The 20,269-nt window shown below is 41.8% G+C and overlaps 1 protein-coding gene across 4 annotated transcripts in view; it reads left to right on the forward strand.

The window, feature by feature from the left end:
- CACNA1C (calcium voltage-gated channel subunit alpha1 C) overlaps nucleotides 1-20,269 on the forward strand; it is a 1,048,429-nt gene that overhangs the window by 853,956 nt on the left and 174,204 nt on the right. For all 4 annotated transcript variants that reach the window (XM_036758696.1, XM_036758693.1, XM_036758694.1 and 1 more), the window contains exons 10-13: nucleotides 3,121-3,211; nucleotides 11,260-11,286; nucleotides 14,978-15,138; nucleotides 16,838-17,063. In XM_036758696.1, coding sequence (XP_036614591.1) covers nucleotides 3,121-3,211; nucleotides 11,260-11,286; nucleotides 14,978-15,138; nucleotides 16,838-17,063 — 505 coding nt within the window. The remainder of the gene's footprint in view (nucleotides 1-3,120; nucleotides 3,212-11,259; nucleotides 11,287-14,977; nucleotides 15,139-16,837; nucleotides 17,064-20,269) is intronic.

Raw genomic sequence — 20,269 nt, forward strand, 5'->3', positions numbered from 1 at the left:
AGCTACATATCTATGCAAGGACAGATTTTCTTCATATGTCTCAACCAAAACAACATAGCACAGCAGATAGGAGAATCCAGCTGTCTTCTATTAAGCTAAACACTAAAGAGATTTGTAAAAAATATATAAACCAGTGTCACTTCTTACTAAATTGCTTTTTTGTTTGTTTTTTGCTTTGGGATATATAGTTTTTTCATTGAAAATGCTACTTATGTTAGGCAATGAATTTGTTTTCATTTTGAGTGAATTAAATAAATATTTCAAAATTTTATCAGTTTCAATTCCTAATATGGTAACTCTCAATAGATACATACATACATACATATATATATACATACATATATCTATATACACATACATATATATATATATTTATACATATATATATATACATGTATGTGTATATAGATATATGTATGTGTATAGAGATATATAGGAGAGGCAATCAGTGTTAAGTGATTTGCCCAAAGTCATACAGCTAGTCCAAGGCTAGATTTGAACTCAGGTCCTACTGACTCCAGGGCTGGTGCTTGTTGCAACAGTCTACTAGCAGCTGCTGTGGGGGTGTAAGACCCACCAACAACCAGCACACAGAAAGCTGCCAACACAGTTTCTTTGATCTGCTTTACTAAGGAAAGTAACTTTAAGGGGTTATAACAATCTCAGTTTAATCAAACATACAAATATCATTCACAGTTCAGGGAGAAAAGATCAGCCCCCTGAACTTCAAGGCAAATACAAACAGAAATTACAAATACCAACAGACAGACCTAGTCTGATTCAAATCACAATTCATGGTTACCAGAGAAACACCAACATCTGGATTTCAAAGCCAGGGTGTGTGTGGGGGGGGGCGGAGGGGGGGGAGACAGTTTGCAGCTTGCCCAGAATCTCAACACTCCTTCCATGAGTGTGCCCCAAAAGTCAAACGCCAAGCTCTCCTCAATTATATCCTGTTCAGAGCCCTGAGGGCTCTGACTTCACCCAGGCTGTGTGTGGGAAAGCTCCCCATCCCCAGTATCACCTCATATACAAATCAATGACTCCCAATTGTCTCAGTGTTGAGAAATACTCCAGAACAAAAAGATCTCACTTTATCTGCCCCATTCAAACAAAGGCCAGAATCATTAAAGGCACTTAAGAGAAGAACAGCAAAAAGTCCCACCTTAATTACTATTACTATGCTCTATTCCCTGTGCCACTTAGCTCCCCCTCAATAGATGTTTAGTGTAACATAAAACCTGTTTGGATCTCCAGTGATTTTTTAAAGAGTTTAAAGGGGTTCCAAGGTCAAAAAGTTTGAGAATTGCTGATTTAGATAGATCTCTTATTTTACAAATGAGAAAATGGAGGTCAAGAAAGTCAAAGTATTTTGCCCAAGATAACACTAGTAGTGAATAACAGAGCCAGTACCTCCAAATATACTGTTCTTTACACTAAGCCAAGCTTCCTTTCTGTTATGCAATACTAAAAAGGAAAGAGGAGGTAAAAATGGAGAAAGGACAAACCTCAGTACTAAAATTTTCTTCTGAAAAGGGAAAAAAGAAGAAATGGTTTCCTTGAGATACCCACTCCCTGGCTGCCCACCCCCCCCCAAATTAGATATGAAGACAACTTTCCCTCTGGAAGTCCTATGTACTACTGCCTTGATAAGTCCAAGTACTGGAGAGATAACTAGCCTAAGGTGGTATGAGTTACACGTGCTTATCTCTCAAGCCAAGTTGTTGAGATGGAAATGTCAGAATTACTGAACCCCAACCTGATGGGCAGTCACCAGGCTCCAGTTCAGTTGTGTTTATTGGTTCCCATACTCTTATAACTCCTTCCAGTATTCCCACACTTTCTTGCTAATGAGCTTGTACCTTTTGTTCACCCAATAAAGCCAACTCCAAATTGATCCAGACTCTAGATCAAAGGTTCTTAACCTGGGACCCATAAGGGGTCACTGGATAAATTTTAGGAGGCAAGTAAACTTGGAATTTTAGATACTCTGATAACTATCAGAGTTGCTTCCTTTGCAATCCTATGTACTTTATGGTATTCGTTTTAAAACAGTATTCTGAGTAAGGCTCTATAATTTCACCAGACTGCCAAAGGGGTTCATGACACACAAACAGGTTAAGAATCCCTGCTCCAGATTCTTCCTAGGTGATAGGAATAGGATGATTTAGAAGACAAGAGCCAAATGAAGACCTTGGCACAGATGGGCATTGCCAGAAAGTCCTCAACAGCCATACCTTGTGAAACACAGCTATGAGTTTGGCATGTGCATGCGCGTGCATACGTGCACGCGCGCGCACACACACACACAGTCTTAAGTGTGCAGTCAACCAGACAACTCTTTCTTTCCAGTTTAAGTGTTAATAATAACATAGTAATAGCAACAACAGTACATTTCTAGAGCACTTTCATCACAACCCTTTGAGGTGGGTAGTGAAGTTCCCAAAGAGGTTCAGGGATTTGCCCAAGGTCATACAAGTAAGGGTAGTGAGTAGGAAAGGGACCAGGATTCAAACTCAAATCCCAGCTCTCGGAGAGCTGGGTAGATGGGAAGGAACAAAGGCGGGAAAGTCATCTCCCAAGAGTTTTTCTCTTTATGAATGGTAAGTTAGGAAACTGGTCCCACAGACTATCAATGCCTGATGCTAAATTCATTCATTTGTCAGAATAAATTGAGGTACGCCAGTGTTGTTTCTTTGTTTCAAGATGATCATTCATGTATCTCAAAACATTTCTAGTGTAGGGGTGGGGATTGATCTCTTGACACCAGTTCCCTTCCCTACCCTCACACCTCACTCTCACTCTCCCAAGACAGCTCTCACCACTTTTCATTGACTAGCAGCAGAGCTTACCTAGGATAAGCAATAAGACAATAGCCTAGGAAATCCTATTTCCCTCTCCCTTCGGACCCCAGGACACTGGGACTTATTTCCGTGGATTTCATTCACCTCGGTGGCAACTACCACCACTCTACCCCTTTGTCCAACCAACTCCAATACTTCTACCCAAAGTCACTTTCTGAGAATCAACATTGCAGCTGTCACTCAATATTGGACATGTCAGCAACTAACCTTCTCCCACTACCCCAATTTTCTGCTTTCTCCCTTTTGACTCTTGCAGTGAGCATGCCCACAAGCGAGACAGAGTCCGTCAACACTGAAAACGTGGCTGGAGGCGACATCGAGGGAGAGAACTGTGGGGCAAGGCTGGCGTGAGTAGGCATGGCAAATCCAGTGGGCATAGGGCATTTATGAGGGCATTGCCCTGTAAGTTGATCCTGAAATCCAATTGGTTTATTTAAGGGGTATCAAGTGGCCCAACACAGTGGGAGGACATCGAAAAGAAGCAGAAAAACCAGACAGTGGCATAAGTGGAGTGAAAGGGACGATTTAACATATTTGGTTATATCTGATGGATTGATGAGCTGGGCAGGAGGGGGTAGGGGATTGGAAGAGAATGTTACCATTGAGGTAGAACTCCAAGTAAAAATTCCCATATTTCCTATAAAGGTCTGTGCTTTGGATTTCCATATCCATGCATTGAACCAAACAACCAAAGTATACTTTTTTGTAGAGTTCTTCAGTTTCACAGTCTGACTGAAACTTTTCATCCACAACAAAGAGACTATGAGACAAAGAGGATATTGGATCTTGCTGACCAGGCTTTAAATTTTGTTAGACTGGATAACCTGGGCTAAAAAGAAAGCAGAAAATAATGGTGTGGGCCATTAAAAAGACTTGATCTTTGCCACTGAAGTAAAGAAATGTCATTAAAGCAAACACCAGATAACTCAAAACTCATCTTGTTTAAGTTTAGAACGTAATAATAATAAAATAATACTCAAAGAGCATTTTAAGGTTTTCAAAGTACTATATATATATATATATATATATATATATATATATATATATATGTATGTATTATCTTATTCGAGCCTCCTAGTAACTCTATGATGTAAGAGCTACAGTTAATCATTATCGTCATTTTACTGTTGAGGAAACTGAGGTTTAGAGAATTTAAGTGACTTGACACACAGCTATTAACTGTTAGAGGTGGGATTTGAACCGAGGTCTCTCCTGACTCCACATCTACCGTTCTTGCCGTGGTTAATCAGGCAATCAACATTCATTAAGCATCTGCTCTATGCCAGTTGCTGTATTTAGCATAGGGGATAAAAGGAAAAAAAAGAAACAGATCCTGCCCTCAAAGAGCTTATATTCTAGAAGGGCAAACGACAAGATCATGTAAGTAAATACAAGTAAATATGAGGTATGGGTAGCTAGGTGGCTCAGTGGATAGAGGGTAGGGCCTGAAATCAGGAAGACTCATCTTCTTAAATTCAAATCTGGCCTCAGACACTTCCTAGCTTTGTGACTCTGGGCAAATTGCTTAATCCTGTTTGTCTCAGTTTCCTCATCTGTAAAATGAGCTGGACAAGAAAATAGCTAACCACTCCAGTGTCTTTGCCAAGAAAACCCCAGATGAGGTCACTAAGAGTCGGACATGACTGAAAACAACTAAACAACAAAATATGAAGTAAATTTTTAAGTTGGGGGTGGCACTGTACCATGTTGCCTACTTGAGACAGCCCCCTCAAACACACACACACACACACACACACACACACACACACACCGAATTGCGGTCAGCTCTAGGTAGTGATAGAGAAAAGAGCCTTAAATGATCCACTCATCACTCCACTTATGAAAAATTAGGAATCAATCCGTTAGCTTTGTTATGTTCATCTTGAATGTGGAAACAGTGAGACCCTCTGATATATTGACCCAAAGAAATCAACATTGAAACGGTCTACTTACTAGAAGTTTTTTTTTGAAAGTCGGACTTTAGATATGAAGAAATTAATTTTTCCCTTTGGAAAGAGGAAACAACATAGGGCATAAGGATCACAGATTTCAACTTCGTAAATAGACCACCTTGTACTAGTAGGTGAATTGAAATGAAATTAATTGAATCGAATCTACTTGAGTTAAAATGAGATACAACTAGATAGATAGCACCGAAGAGGCCTGGCTTCCTGTAGGATCTGAAGTATCAGTGTCTAAAGATTTCATCAAGCAAAGGTCACCCTTTTCACCCCTCAGAAATGGCTGCATCATTTTGGTCATAAGACCGTCCCCCAAAGAGGAGCTTGCAGGTGGTCTGAGCATTTGTTGTGCCAGCCTCTGGGATGATTTCTGAGGATGAGGAGCTAGAAAGAAGCTCAAGGCCTGGGGACAGACCAGCTCTTATGATTTCTCCCTCCTGGGCATGCAGGACTTTTACTATCACTCACTCTGACAGAGGCACCAGGGAGTCTGCACTGCAGATTTAGAGAGGTAATTATTGTCAAAACGTTAAAATACCATGCTAATTACATTTTTAAGCAATAGCCTGGTATTTTTTTTACTTCCTCTCCTTCATTAGGGATGGTAGAAAACAAAGTCTTTGAATTTCTGGAGGCAGCCTTTACCCAGAGAAAACCAATTGAGAACCCTTCCATTCCCTTTAGTGGTAGGGCTATTCTTGCTCTGAGATCCTCAGAGGGGTCCATGGAAAGATCCTATCTCCAGAAGTGGAGAAGGAAATGATACAGGGCCCTAAGACATGTTCCAAGGGTCCAGAACAAGACAGAACAGGTAGAATAAGAACAGGGAGGCTGCTTAAACTTGTGGCTTTAAGATGCAGATGGAGGCCAAAGTCATTCTGTGCCTCACTGGACCTAGAACCATAGGAAGTCAGAACTGAAAGGCATCTTGGAGCTCCTCTAGTCCAACACTACCATTTGACAAGTCAAGTCAACAAGCATTTATGAAGTGCTTACTATGTGCCAGGCTCTGTGCAAAGCATTGGAAAGACAAATAAAAACAGAAAGAAAGGCAGTCCCTGCCCTCAAGGCTCTTACATTCTAATGAGGGAAGACAACTCATAAAAGGGAGCTGAAGGAAGGAGCAGGGAAAGACATGAAGGTTGGAGGCAGGAGCCTTGTAGAAAAGGTCTAGGAGAGTCAAGAATACAGTCTGGAGAGGAATGCAGGTATGGCCAGTCTATTCCTTAAAATGGAAATTCTAGGAAGAACCAGACAATCCAAGAGAGAGGTGTCAAGTCCAGGGGTAGAATGAGTTTCCAAGGCGTAGAGGTTTCTGGGGAAGACCAGGAGAGTCAGAGGTGCAACCTGGTGGTGGGAAAGTAGAGAGTGGAAGGAGAAGTAGGAAGGCCAGATAAGGCAAAATGAAATGACTTTTCCAAGTAAGAATTAAAACCCAGGTCTTGTGATTCCTGCCTCTTTCCTTCACAAGAGTAAGCTAGGAGGCCCTGCCTGGTCTTCTTATTAACCTTAGCAACATCTATAAGCACCTACTACATGCAAGAGGACCCTGTATAGGCCCTGGGGATTCTTCAGTTCTTCATTTGAACCATATAACAACCATATGAGGTAAGAGCTGTAGGTATCTTACTGTCGAGGAAATAGATTTAGTGCATTTAAGTTCCTTGCCCATAGTAAGTGGGCATCAATGCAGGTACTCCTTCCAGCAGAGGAGGAATTCATCCCATCCATCTCAGTCTATGAGACTAACCCTGTTCTCATCCATGTCTTTCTGTCAGTCCTACACAAGAGCTCCATTCTGCCTGCTGGGGGCCCATCTCTAGACTGTAGGGATCTAGCAAAAATGGAGTTCACAGGATCATTTATCACTCGCTCCAGAACCAACCCACCTTGAGGCAATCAGGTTAAGTGACTTTCCCAGGGTCACACAGCTAGGAAGTATCTGAGGCCAGATTTAAACTCAGGTGTGCTACCCTGTGCTACCTCGCTACCCCTCCCATCTTCCTTTTCCAGTCACACATCTCACTAATGCTCTTCTTTATTCTGTGCTAGGGATACGGTGAATAAAAAGCAATAGCCCCTGCTCTCAAGGGGCTTATAATCTAGTAAAGAGGATGAGAAATAGGAAATAAGAAAGTATAGAAATAAGGTAGGATAAAATCAGGACAAAGAAGAAATGTAAACAAAGTCCACTAAGCACATTTGAAGAGGAAGAAATAAATCCCTTGGAGGAGAGGAGGGGAATTAAGGGAAATTTCATAGAAGAGATTGTACCTCATCTGGGCCTTGAAGAAAAAGGGGGAGGGAATAAGCATTTATGTAGCATCTTCTGTGCTACAGTCCTTTGTGCTAAGTCCTTTTTTTCTTTACAAATTAATTTTCATTTGATTCTCATAACCACCCTGTGAGGTAGATGCTATTATTATCCCCATTTTACAGTTGAGGCAACTGAGTCAAACAGAGGTTAAGTGACTCATCCAGGGTCATATAGCTTGTTAGTAAGGCCTGATTTGAACTCTGGTCTTCCCAAATCCAGGCCTGGAAGTCTGTTTACTGCACCACCTACCTACCTCTAAGAAAGAGAATGATTGGGGCAGCTAAGTGGCACAGTGAGTAGAGCACCAGCCCTGGAGTCAGGAGGACCTGAGTTCAAATCCGGCCTCAGACACTTGACACATTTACTAGCTGTGTGACCTTGGGCAAGTCACTTAACTACAATTTCCCTGCCTTCCCCCCTCCAAAAAAAAAAAGAGAGAATGATTTCTACAAGAGAAGATATGTGTTCTAGGCCTGTGGAAGAGCCAACACAATTGGATGAGGAGAGAGCAAGATGAAATCATGGTAGTCAGTTTGGATATAACGTAACATAACATAACATAATGTAATGTAATATAATGTGCATGAGAAGGGGAACATTGGGAAGAAAGATTAAAGAGGATGGTTGGAGCAGGACTGTGAAGGGCTTTATCTTACATGCAAAGGAGTTCACATTTACCCTATTAGAAACAGAGAATCACTGAAAGTTTTTGAGTGAGGTATGACATAGACAGACCTGTGTCTTAGGAAGCTTATTTTGACAGTTTTATGAAGGATGGATTGGAGAGGGAAGAGACTAAAGTTAGGGAGAACAGTTGGGAAGCTATCACAATAGCCCAGGAGAGTTATAAAGGGCAGTGGCCATATGTGAGTGGAGAGGAGGAAGTGGATGGGAGTGATATTCTGGAGACATTACAGATGTGGGGATGATGGAGAAGGAAGCCTCATGGAATCATGGACCTAGAGCTACAATCAATCTTAGGTCAGTGGTGATCTTTTAAAAGGGTTTCCAATTGGCAATGTTGAAGGAGGTTCTGTCCCCAGTGGGCAGTTGAGGCATTGAGGCCCAGAGAAGTATCAAGTGCCATGGACAGATTTGTGCAACTGGCCTAGAAATGAATAGAAAAGAAAATTTCTCTCAGTCCCTCCTCAATCTCAGAATGCCGCAGAGAATCATGAAAGCAGTGACCACACCTGAATTGAGAGCCCTGGATTTTTCACTGTGCCACCAGACATTCCTTCTGAGGATTTAAACAAGCACATCCAGGCCTCCCCATGTTTGGATTCTCAAGTACACTCTGTTACTTACAACCATTTGAAGTGGGTCAAAAGAAAGATTTTCTAATGAGAGCAGGACGGCAGTCAGTCAGACCTTCAGCTCAGAGACGCAAAGGCTCATAGATCTTCTAGCCCAACCCCTTCATTTTACAAATGGGAAAAGTGATGTCAAGTCAACAAGCATTTGTTAAGTGTTTATTATGTGCCAGGCATTATAATAAAAAGAGGCAAAAAGAGTCCCCTGCTTCAAGGAGTCCACAATCTAATAGAAACACATTCGAATAACTACTTACAAGGGGCAACTAGGTGGCACAGTGGATAGAGCATCAGTCCTGGAGTCAGAGGGACCTGAGTTCAAATGTGGCCTCATTCACTTAACCCTGACTGCTTCAAGAAAAAAAAAAAAGCCTATGTACGAACAAGATTTATACAGGATAACTTGGAGTTCACAGAGATTGGGTAAGACGAGCCCAGGATATGAAAGTACTAAGTATCAGAGCTGGGATAAAAACCTGATTCCTTTGAGTCCAGAGTTCTTTTTTCTACATCCCTTGGGGTATCCCCAAAGAAGACCAACTCAGAATTTCCTTGGAGTCAAAGGAATGAGGTCCAACGTTAGAGAGAGTCTCATTCAACCCCTAAGTCCACTCATAATGGTAAGAGGGAAATTGGGTTCTCCTTACTAGGAAAGCCTCTACTTAAAAAGTGAGCCCTGACATATCTCAAGCTAAAGATGTCCCTGGTTGGAGGTAGAACACCTTGGAATTTCCATGACCCAATTAGCAACTTTAAAATGTTTGATTCTAGCTCTAAATAAAAATATTCTTCTTTTCCTCCTCTTTCCCTTCCCACGCTCCTTGATAGCATATGATTAAAGCCTCCCACCCAAGTATGTAGACTTTGGGGGTAGGGAGCTAGCTACTAGCTACCATATTTGAGCAGTAGAGACAGACAGATGACAGAGGCGGGGCGGGGTGGGGAGAGAAAGAGAGAAGTGAGAGATTATTTTTAAGTGTTTGTTATGTGCAAATCACTGGGAATATAAATACAAGCAAGTATCACAGTCCCTACTCTTCAACAGCTTACATATTAATGGGGAAGAGCATATGTAAAGGGAGCTAGTTGAAAAGCAGGAAAGGGGTAGGGGGAGGATGTGGTCATCAAGGAGGGGGCGGGGTCCAGAGAAAGAAAGGAAACCTAGCTGGGGTCCTTCCTACCATGGTATTCAGGGTCGGGGTGGGAGTTGCCAATCAGGAGAGGTAGGCTTTAGGGTAAAGGGTTCTCTGAGACTCAGTGTCCTAGAGATGCAAGATGACTATGCCATTTTTTATCATTTCACTATTTTTTTAAATAAAAAAAAGAAAAAACTACAGAAAAGTTTAGTGGCTTCTTCCTCTACAGAATAAGTTTCTTTGAGCAAAATTGGAATGACACAGATCCATCAACTTATAGATTTAGAGTAGGAATCAAGCAATCATCAAACATTTATTAAAATACCATATGCCAGGCACTATGCCAGGCCTAAAAGGTAGCAAGACAAAAAACAGAACAGCTCTTCCCTTCAAGGAGTTTATGTTCTACTGTCCAGTTGAACCCATTCACAGACAAATAAATACAGAATACAGAAAGAAACAAATACACAGTAATCTGGGAGGTGAGAACCTTACAGATCCTCTGATCCATCATTTCATAGATAGGAAGATTAGAAAGTAGTGCAGCCAACCTGCCTCCTTTCTTTCCTTCTTACTTTCTGTCTTTCTGCTTCTCTGTTTCTATCCTGATCATTCTCTCTACCTGAAATGCCTTCAATTTTCAGTCCTCTATGTCCGGCACCAAAAAAAAGCCTTCTGTCTTTTCATTCCAATGTTTCTTTCATGTGCTCACTGGCCCTCACTCCGCACATCCTCTTGATACATAACATCTTTCCTTTTGATTTTCTTTCTCCTCTGTGGATCTTTGTTGATTTCTCTGCTTCTCCTTCTCTCCCTGTCTGTGCTTCTCTCTTATCAACTCTTATTTGCCAATTTTTGACTCCTTTAGACCCTCTTTTAGGTCTCCTTTTGAAAAGTTGCCTTTTAGTTTGATTATGCATCCAAATTTAATCCCATAGATCAGCCTTAAAGGTAGCACATATGATTTGCACATATGAATAAACTATTTCATGAATTTCTTTCCCATATTCCTGTTTTTGAATGTTCCATGAGTCTTCAGTGTTACACATGACTGACAACACTTTCAACTATTATTCTCAAGCCCTCTCTAAATCCTTTCTTTTTCACCAGTTTCTAGTCCTCAAGACAAGATTGTTTTGGCTTCTTTGTTTCCAGCTGGGTTATTTTGCCTTTTCCACTGTTCTTATAACTCAAACGCTATTTAGCATCTAGCTCAGGGCCAGGGGACAATAAGAAAAGGAACTGTTGCAGGTGCAGCTTATGCTGGGACTTAATGGTGAACTATGCCGTACCCCCTCCTCCACGAGAGGCTTTCCCATTTTTTAATACTTCCAAGCAAGAGCAGATCCTTCTTAATAACCAATTGGCAGGAAGATCTCTCCAAAATTTTCCTGACCCAGCCTGGATTCTGGTTGACTGGGAGAATGTAACTCTAACAACCCCTTACCTTTACACAGGAGCATAAGAACAAGTCAGGAGATGCTATTCATTTGGGTTGGGTTCTTTAGTGTTAGGAGAAGGTCAATATGTGGGCCAGGAGTGAGGAATCTGCAGCCTCGAGGCCACATGTGGCCTCGAGGCTGCACATTCCCCACCCCTGATCTGGGCACTAGTTGAATTAGCTCGAAAGTATATATGATTCAGTAACACTGCTCTGTTCTCTTTTAGGCACCGAATCTCCAAATCAAAATTCAGGTGAGTGAGATGCATTTCTCCTTTCCTCTCTTCCATTCTCATGTCCCTCCTATCCCTCACCTGCCTCTTTCAAATGACTGGAAGCACTGCCCATCAAATTGGGCAGGGGGGTGGGGTGCTGCCTAAGGGAGTGATTTCTTCCTTCTTGTGTATAGGCCAAGGCAAGATTCAGAAAGTCAAGACAAGTCACTGTCTCAGGAGTCAAATTTACTGATGTTAGGGACATCATGGGAGAGCAGTGAGATTAGAGAGGTAGGGAGCTAGAAGAAATCATACTGTAGATTGTTGGTCCAGCTTTACAGGTGTACACTATTAATTTATTGTTTTAATTGTAGTATTACCATTTTTGAGCCTATCTCATCAAAACATAGTGGAAAGCGACCTTATAGATCATCTAGGGTAGAGAGGTGACTTTCCCAAGTTCACACAGCTAGTAAGTGGCAGAGTCAGAATTAGAACCCAGGACTTGCGACTCCAGGTTCAGTGCCCTTTCCAGCATACTAGTGTAATGCTTGTTAAACTCCTGTGGGTGAAACAGGTGTCATGAAACACAGACAGGGTCCCTGAAAGACTGAATACAGGATTACTAATTCTACAGAAGTTCCCTGGCCAAGGAGTCTAACTGTCCCCAGAGGGCTTCAGACCCTGAATCCCTTGGAGTAGTCTACACTTTCTGCCCTTTTGAGGATGGGAGGAACGAGCAGCAGTGCCCTGCCTCCAGGGAGAATCCTCTCCCACTGGAACAAACATGTTTCCTTGTTAGCATGAGGGGGACGAGAATAACAGGCAAAATTCCCCTCCCTGTTTTACTGTGTCATTTCCATATCCTGCATGCATATGTAAACATACACATATTCACACATACAAATAAGTTATGGCATTTATTATACAATAGAAGGTGTTGCCAGGAAACCCGTTGCTAAGCAAACTATATTTTGTGAGTGTGGGAGGTGTTCTAAACACCTTCTCTGGTTAGCAGTTACTCCCTTATTCCAACCCAAATCAGTGTGACATTCATGAATGGCTATATGCAAGAAGAGCCAAATAGGGCACCACCCTATCTATTGGCAGCCTTATCCGATGGAAAGAGTATGGTTCTGGAGTTCAGAGGGCTTGGGTTCAAATTCTGTAGCTGATGCCAACTACCAGGGTAGCCTTGGATAAATTGCTTCATTTCTCTGAGCTTTAAGGCTTGGACTAGATGGTCTCTGGGGTCCCTTCTAACTTTAAATCTGTAGTCTTATGATCTTTCCATTAAGCTATGGAAATCTATTCATATTAAGGATACCTGACATTCACACTCAGGCTTGGAGAAAGTGTGAAAAGAAAAGCCACACTTCAGAAGAGACATGTGTCTTTGCACATACTACTCCTTCTGGCTTAAAAGACCAAAATACAACTGCCAACCCAGGAGAGGCCTAAACGGGGATTTTGCACCTGGGAAGCTCCAGAGGCCTCTAGCTACCAAAATCACATTTTTGTGCTGTTCCTTGGTCCCTCTCAAATTCAAAGTCCTGTGTCCAAGGAGTTTCAGGTACCCTGAAATATATTTTTTGAAAGCCTTAATTTTTTCATTGCACATACAGCAGGCATCCTCCAAGAAGGGAACCGGGATGCCATGTAAAGGTTTTACTGCCATTTTGCAGTTCTCATCCAAGTACTTATGGTAATAGGCATGTTATATTAAAGCAATACCTGCCTGATTATCTGCCTTCCCTGCTAGCTTTGCAAGGTAGGAAACTCCCTGAGAGGAAGGGAAAAGGCTCCTTTTGCCCCACTGCGCTCCTCATTTTTTTTACTTAAATTGGACTTAATGTCAAATTGAATAAAACATCTGAGCTAGGATGGACTTTAAAGATTATCTCCTTCAACCCCCTTATTTTATGGATCAGAGAACTGTAGGAGAGAGAACTCTAGGTGCTTTATGCTACAATGCCCTACACTACCTCCATCTAATGAAGATTTATTTCTCCGGGGCCAACACTTCGCTTGACCAGCACTTCCCAGTAGTGCTCTGGTCAGAGAGTAGTAAATCAATAAACAAATGTCGGACTCTCCCAAAGGATTCCTAGGCCTAGGAACTTATAAGAAAATCTGTACTTTTGGGGTATAATTTTCTAAAGATGAGCTAAAATAGCAGTATACTTAATTTGTATCTTATATTTGTGTACTGCTTTGTATTTTGCAAAAAACTTTCTCAGACTCCTTTCATCTAATTTGAGCCTCAAAGAATGGTATAGTGGAATTAGAGTCAGAGAGCTTGGGTTTGAATCCTGGCTTGGCTAAATACTACCTTATGACCTTGGGAAAGTCACCTCACTTTTCTGGGATAATGTTTCTTATCTGACTAAGTTTTCGCTGAAGTCACTTCCTGGTTTCGTATACATGAAGAGAAGTCATCTAGACAGGAGACGCTCAAAAGACAGATATTCACTGGATACTGTGTTCAGCCATCCACCCTTCCATTCTCCTTTATCTTCTCATTCACCCAGATGATATGTTGCCCTTTAGCAGAAGTGGCACATTTTGTCAGAAAGTTTCTGAAGAAAAGACAGAGCCAAGACAAGACTGTCCAAGTCTGGGCAGGTGCTGAAGATTGTGCCCCGCCCCCATCATCAATGAAAGACAAGAATTCTTGATAAAATGTTTTCTTCCACTGTTGTCATATGTGGCCACAAAGATATTTTCACTCTGAGCTTTGGGCTTTCCCCAGAAAATATGCAGTTTGATCTATCACAAAATAAATCAAAATTAATGTCAATATACCATGGAAAATGGGATTTCCTACCCTTGAAAAATCATTTTGAGAGGCAGCATGACATACAGGGCCAGCCTTGAAAGTCAGAAAGGAAGGAAGAAAATAAGCACTTATTAAGCACCTACTATATACCAGACACTGTGGTAAGTGCTTTACAAACATCATCTCATTTGATCCTCACAACAACCCTGGGAGGTAAGTGTTATCATTATCTCCATGTTACAATTGAGGAAACTAAGGCAAACAGAGGTTAAATGACTTGCCCAGGGTCACACAGCTAGGAAGTATCTGAGGCTGGGTTTGAACCCATGAAGATGAGTCTTCCTGATTCCAAGCCCAGGGCTCTATTCACTTTGCCACCTAGCTTCCAGTAAGCATTATTATTATTATTATTAACTATTACTGTTATTCCTGACTCTAGGCCCAGTGCTCTATCCACTGTAAAATATAGCTGCCTCAGACACTTACCCAAAATGACCTGGGTTCAAATCTTTCCTCTGCTACTTACTAGCCATGTGATCATGGACAAATCGTTTAACCTCACAATGCCCTGAGGAAATTCCCCAAAAGTATCCATCACAGATGGGCTATAGATTTATGGATCAACATTCACCCAAGGAAGTTTCCACACAGAGAGTTCCTTGCTTATGTGAAACCACAGGTACAAGTCTTCCTCATGCTCTTATTTAAAATTCCCCATCTCACTGAGTTCCCTAAATGCTCCACATCATGGGCTCAACATAAAGTAAGTTAGTGGAAGCAGTCTATTGCTCCCACTGCCCTATAATCATAGAATCATAAAGTTTTCAGGCGAGGAGGAAGCTTGGAGAACGGGTTATTTCATCAAAGCACCCAAATGAGGCAGCTGGATGGGTTCCTAACTTTTTGTTCCCTTTTCCCACATCATCCACCTCTTCTTTTCCCATTTTCCAGCCGCTACTGGCGCCGGTGGAACCGGTTCTGCAGAAGGAAGTGCCGGGCCGCTGTCAAATCCAATGTTTTCTACTGGCTTGTTATTTTCCTTGTGTTCCTCAACACCCTTACCATCGCCTCAGAGCACTACAACCAGCCCCACTGGCTCACAGAAGTCCAAGGTGAGGGGCACCCCCGGGCTCAGTTCCCACCTGTCCCCACTCACCTTGACCTAAACCCAAATGAATGTGAAGTCACCAGTAGTAGAGGCTTTATGGAGATTTGGCCCATAGATATAACTTAATGGGGCGTTGGCCAAAAGTTATGACAACGGATATACTCCAGGCCAGAGCCATCATAAAATGCAAAAAATACTTTATAAATAAGTCCCCTTTATCTGGCTAGGCCCATACCATCTGCCAGCCCCAACACACTGCTTGTTATGTCCAGGTGATGGGAGACAAGGCCCTTCTGGCAGCTCACTTGCCAAAGGGAATTTTCAGAGCTGTGTACAGGTCCAACTGTGCTCACCACAAAGGACATCTGTTGACCAGAAAAGTCTGGAGTGGGAAGTGGGAGGAGGGAGGAGAAGAGGGGGAGGATAAGAAAATAAAAGAAACAAACTGACAGCCTTAATAAACCATTTCCTCCTAAGTGGAAGCACTGGGAGGTACTAGAGAGAAGATCTAATTTGATTGTGACCCTAGACTGGAGATATAATTGAGAAAATTGGGGTTATTGAGAAAATTGAGAAAAAGGGGTTATAGTCAGGAGAAGAGCCACATTGTAAGAACAACCAACCATGGTTGGTGTACACTGGAAATTCAAGAATGTTTGTATTTATCTCAGAGCCAAAACTAGAAATTCTGGTGCCTAGGGCAAATTTCTTTGAGAGAAGGAACTCACAAATTACAGCCCATTCTACTTTGATGCAGTTACGTCAGAAGAAAGGATGACTTGTTTTTTAAGGAATATGACTCTGGTCTAGTGGTGTGGTAGTAAATATTTAACAAGCAGCTGTCCAGAAAAGAAAATATACACATGATAGTATTTTAAGTTTAATCTGCATTATTAACCTTTTTAATCACTTTCTTAGGTCTAGATAATCAGCAAAACAGTAAAGCTCTGATCTGTAGCATTTGCTGGTTTCTGAGGTATCAGTGCTCATGATGAAAATTTAACACTCGGCTCTCTCCAGTTGGTTCAAGCTGTTCCTGGCACATGCTTGCTTTAGCCTCCCCACCACCCCCCATGCCAAAGAACAACTGGTTACAGAGTCTCCTTATCCCCTACTCCCCAACAAGGAATAGGTGGGGAGAGGATCAAGGCACCAGAAGTAAAAAAAGGCAGACTTGGGAGGCCTTCACAGATAGTACCACATGACAGCAGAGTCAGGAGACAACTATGAAACAAGGGGACAAAGGATTCCTTCTGTGGTAGAGAGGAAGCACCCTTGCCCTCCCCTGGGGCAAAGTTCAGGCTACGTCACCCCATTTATAAGACTCTGGTTCATCTGCCTTCCCCTCACTGATTAACGTATATCACAGCGAGAGTCCTCATAATTATCAGCTTCTTCATCAATATCACAACCCCCACCAACGCTCCCAAAGAGCACTGATAAAGTGCCAACTTTAGTATGGCACCAAGCTAGATACTGTACCCAGAGAGCTAAACATGGTCCCAGCTCTTTAGGTGACTACTGCCTTCTAAAACAACCCTCTTCCTTCATGTAGGCTCTAGCTTATTTAGTGCTTTAAGGTGATAAGGGGGATTTAGAGTGCCAGAAATGTGTTGGGGAAAGGGGCGATTTGTTTTTAGTTAATAATTTTTCCCTCTTTGCTTTCCCCATCCCCAAATTCCTCCTCTTCTGGATCCTGCCAGACACTGCCAACAAGGCCCTGCTGGCTCTTTTCACTGCAGAGATGCTGTTGAAGATGTACAGCCTTGGCCTCCAGGCCTATTTTGTGTCTCTGTTCAACCGCTTTGACTGCTTCATCGTGTGTGGCGGAATCCTGGAGACCATCCTGGTAGAGACCAAGATCATGTCCCCCCTGGGGATCTCAGTGTTGAGATGTGTCCGGCTGCTGAGGATATTCAAAATCACAAGGTACTTAGCCACCCATTACTCTGGGAGATAGAAACTATGAAGGAGATACCTCCATGGAAGGACATTGGTTGAGTAGAAAATAAAAGCCTGGGTGGTCTGCATTTTGGGCTATGCAAAATGGATGGGAGAGAGAACTAAATATGATGGTATCGAACCCTCCATTCAACTATCTGTCCACCCTTTCTCTCTCTCTCTAAGAACTTTAGTCTACACATCTGCATAATTCCTGGTGCATTTGGACTAATCAAAACATTTCACACAAGGGATCCTCAAGACATATTTGGAGAGGCAATCTGGTATAAGAGGGGGAGTGTGGCAGAGTGCAAAGAGCTCTAGACTTGGAGTCAGAAGGCACCTGTGTTCATAGCCTGGCTCTGAGAAAATTAACTGTGATGCTGGGCAGGTCATGTGACCTCTCTTAGAGATTAATTTTCCTCGCCTGAAAAATGAGGAGAGCTATTTCATAGGACTGCTGTGAAGCAAGCGCTTTGCAAACCTTAAATTATAATGAAATATGAGTTATTACTATTATTGACCAATGGGAGATAGCCCAAAGTCAAAATGAAATTATCCCTTCACATCATGACTTTCCCCGTCACAGTGTTACCATATCGCAAGTCAGCATAAAAAATTAAGTGGGAATTTTGGGGTAGTTTTGCAGGAGCCACAGATGAGATGCAAAGGGCAGCAGATGACATAGAAAAAGTTTAGAAACTCAGAAATGCATAAAATATATGTATAGTATTATATAATACCAAGAAAAAAGAGAAGGAAATCTGTGAAGCCAGAAGACATCTTCTCTGGTACAAACAAGAGGGCCAAAAAATTTTACACAGATTTTCCAAATCACAGAAGTGCTGTGGCCCTAACTAACTCCCACAGTGTGGAAGGGATAACTGTATTCTTCCCGACCTCAACACATCCCACGGGGGGAGAAGGGGGAAGAGGTTGAAGCATCCTACATGTATACACATATATTCATTCACCCAACAAATAAATATTGAGCCCCCATTTTTTTATGCAACCCTGTGCTGGGCACTGCAAAGAACAGAGATGATATAGAAGACCTGGTCCCTGCCATCAGGAAACATAAAGTCACATGAAACAGTTAGGAGATAATACTCAGCCCTGGTCAGGACACTTCTGGAGAATTGTGTTCAATTCTAGACCCGTCCCTTCAAAGAGACGTTGACAAAATCACGGCATGTCCAGAGGCATGCTTGGAATCCATGAAGCATGTCCAACAACTAAGACTAGAAACTGTGGCAAAAGAGAACTGAAGAGAACAAAAAAGAACCAAAGAAATCTGAAGGAACCAAAGATGTTCATCTTGGAGAAGAAAAGGATCAGAGGGAACAGGATAGCAATCTTCAAATATGTGAAATGTTGAAATATCGAAGAAGGGAAGGAATGGTTGTTTGTCCACCGAGGGCAGGCCTATGACTAGCTGTTAGAAGCTACAGGAAACCAGATTTTTGTGCCAGTATAAGCAAATATTGACTAGCAATTAGAGCTATCCAAAAGTGAAATAGGCTTCCTTGGAGAGTGGACATCTGCAGTTGAAGGGTGAATGATGGGGATACTGTAGATAGGGCTCACGCTTTGAGTGGAGACTAGACTAAATGATCTGCACAGTCCCTTCAACTTTGCAATTCTCCGGTCCCATGATCCTACAACTGTAAAGTCAAAGAGCAAGGACAGGACAGAGGTATTGTGAAAGCGACTATAAAAGGCAGTGTAGCACAGTGGAAAGAACACTGGCTCTCAAGGCAGAGGACCTGAATTCAACTCACTATCCCACATTCTTAAGTTTAATACTTTGGTTAGGCTAATCACTTAACCTCTCCCAGACTTGGTTTTCTTTTTAAATGAGGGGACTGGATTAGATGGCCTCTGATGTCCCTTCCACTTCAGGATCTAGGTTTCTATGATTTTTTTTCTTGATCCTATGATTTAGAAAGCTAGCTGACTTGGAAAGCAAGGTAAGCAGCTATTGACCTAGTCTCCTGCTCCAGAGCAATTGGTTTTGTTTTGTTTTTTTTTTAATTCGATGATATGTTTTGTTCTGAGTCAACAGTTCCTTTCCAACAAACACCCAAACAAACCAAACTAAAAACCTTAGATTATCAATTGTTAACAGAAAGGAGAAGGGATGTCCTTTCACTTTGGTAGAATGGTTCTAACGTTAACCATTGCATTTGACCAGAGTTTTATTACCTCTCCATAGTGACTTTATTTACTGTAGTCATCACGTGTATTATTCTTTTAACTCTGCTTTCTTCAACCTGTATCATTTCACAAACGTCTTTCCACATTTCCATTTCCATGAATCTTCATATTCTTCATTCTTTATGAGGCAGCAATATCCCATTTCCTTCATATGCTATAATTTGTTCAGTCATTCCTCAGGCATTGGATATATAGTTTGTATCTAGCTTTTAGTAGTGAGAAATAAGGCCCTTACGAATTTTTTTTTACATATGAATCTTTTTCTATTGTCAGTAACTTTCTTGGGATATAGTCCAAGTGGTATTCGGCATGGACTGTATGACCTTGAGCAAGTCTTTCAGCTCTTTGGGTTTCAATTTCCTTACAAGCGAAATGAAGGGGACTAGATACCTTCCAAGGTCCCTTCCAGCCATAAATATGTAAGTACATAGAGAAACTCCGCCAGAAAATAACAGAATGCTGTGGTGATAATGCTGATTTTGACTGTATGTTGCATCACCAGAATGTGAAGCCCTTACATTTTCAAGTAGTTTTTAGCTAAATCATATTGCCACCACTTACCTGGTGATAATCAATCTTATTCCAGAATTTCTCTTATTACATGTCATATATGATTCTTTACAGAAAGTCATTCCTTCATCAAGTAATTACTGATTACTATTCTATGCAAGCAACAGCCTCTTGATCATACAAATCACTGGAAGCAATTTGATCTGCCCAGAAAATGGATGTGTATTTAGGATTTCACAAATGGACAATATATAACTAGTCCTATTTCCCACACACAGAGGAATTGAGTTGTGAAGGGGGTATCATAGACATTCTTACAGATTTAGGAGTGTTGGGGGAGAGAAGGAAAGGAAAGATAAGCTTTATTCCTCTCCCTATCCTCCCAGATATGGTAACTTTATATTAAAAATAGTACCTCATATTTCTAGAACACCTTAAGGTTCACAAAGTACTTTCTTTGCAACAAA

This window comes from Trichosurus vulpecula, chromosome 5 (genome assembly GCF_011100635.1).
Source record: "Trichosurus vulpecula isolate mTriVul1 chromosome 5, mTriVul1.pri, whole genome shotgun sequence".
NCBI classification, from domain to species: Eukaryota; Metazoa; Chordata; class Mammalia; order Diprotodontia; family Phalangeridae; genus Trichosurus; species Trichosurus vulpecula.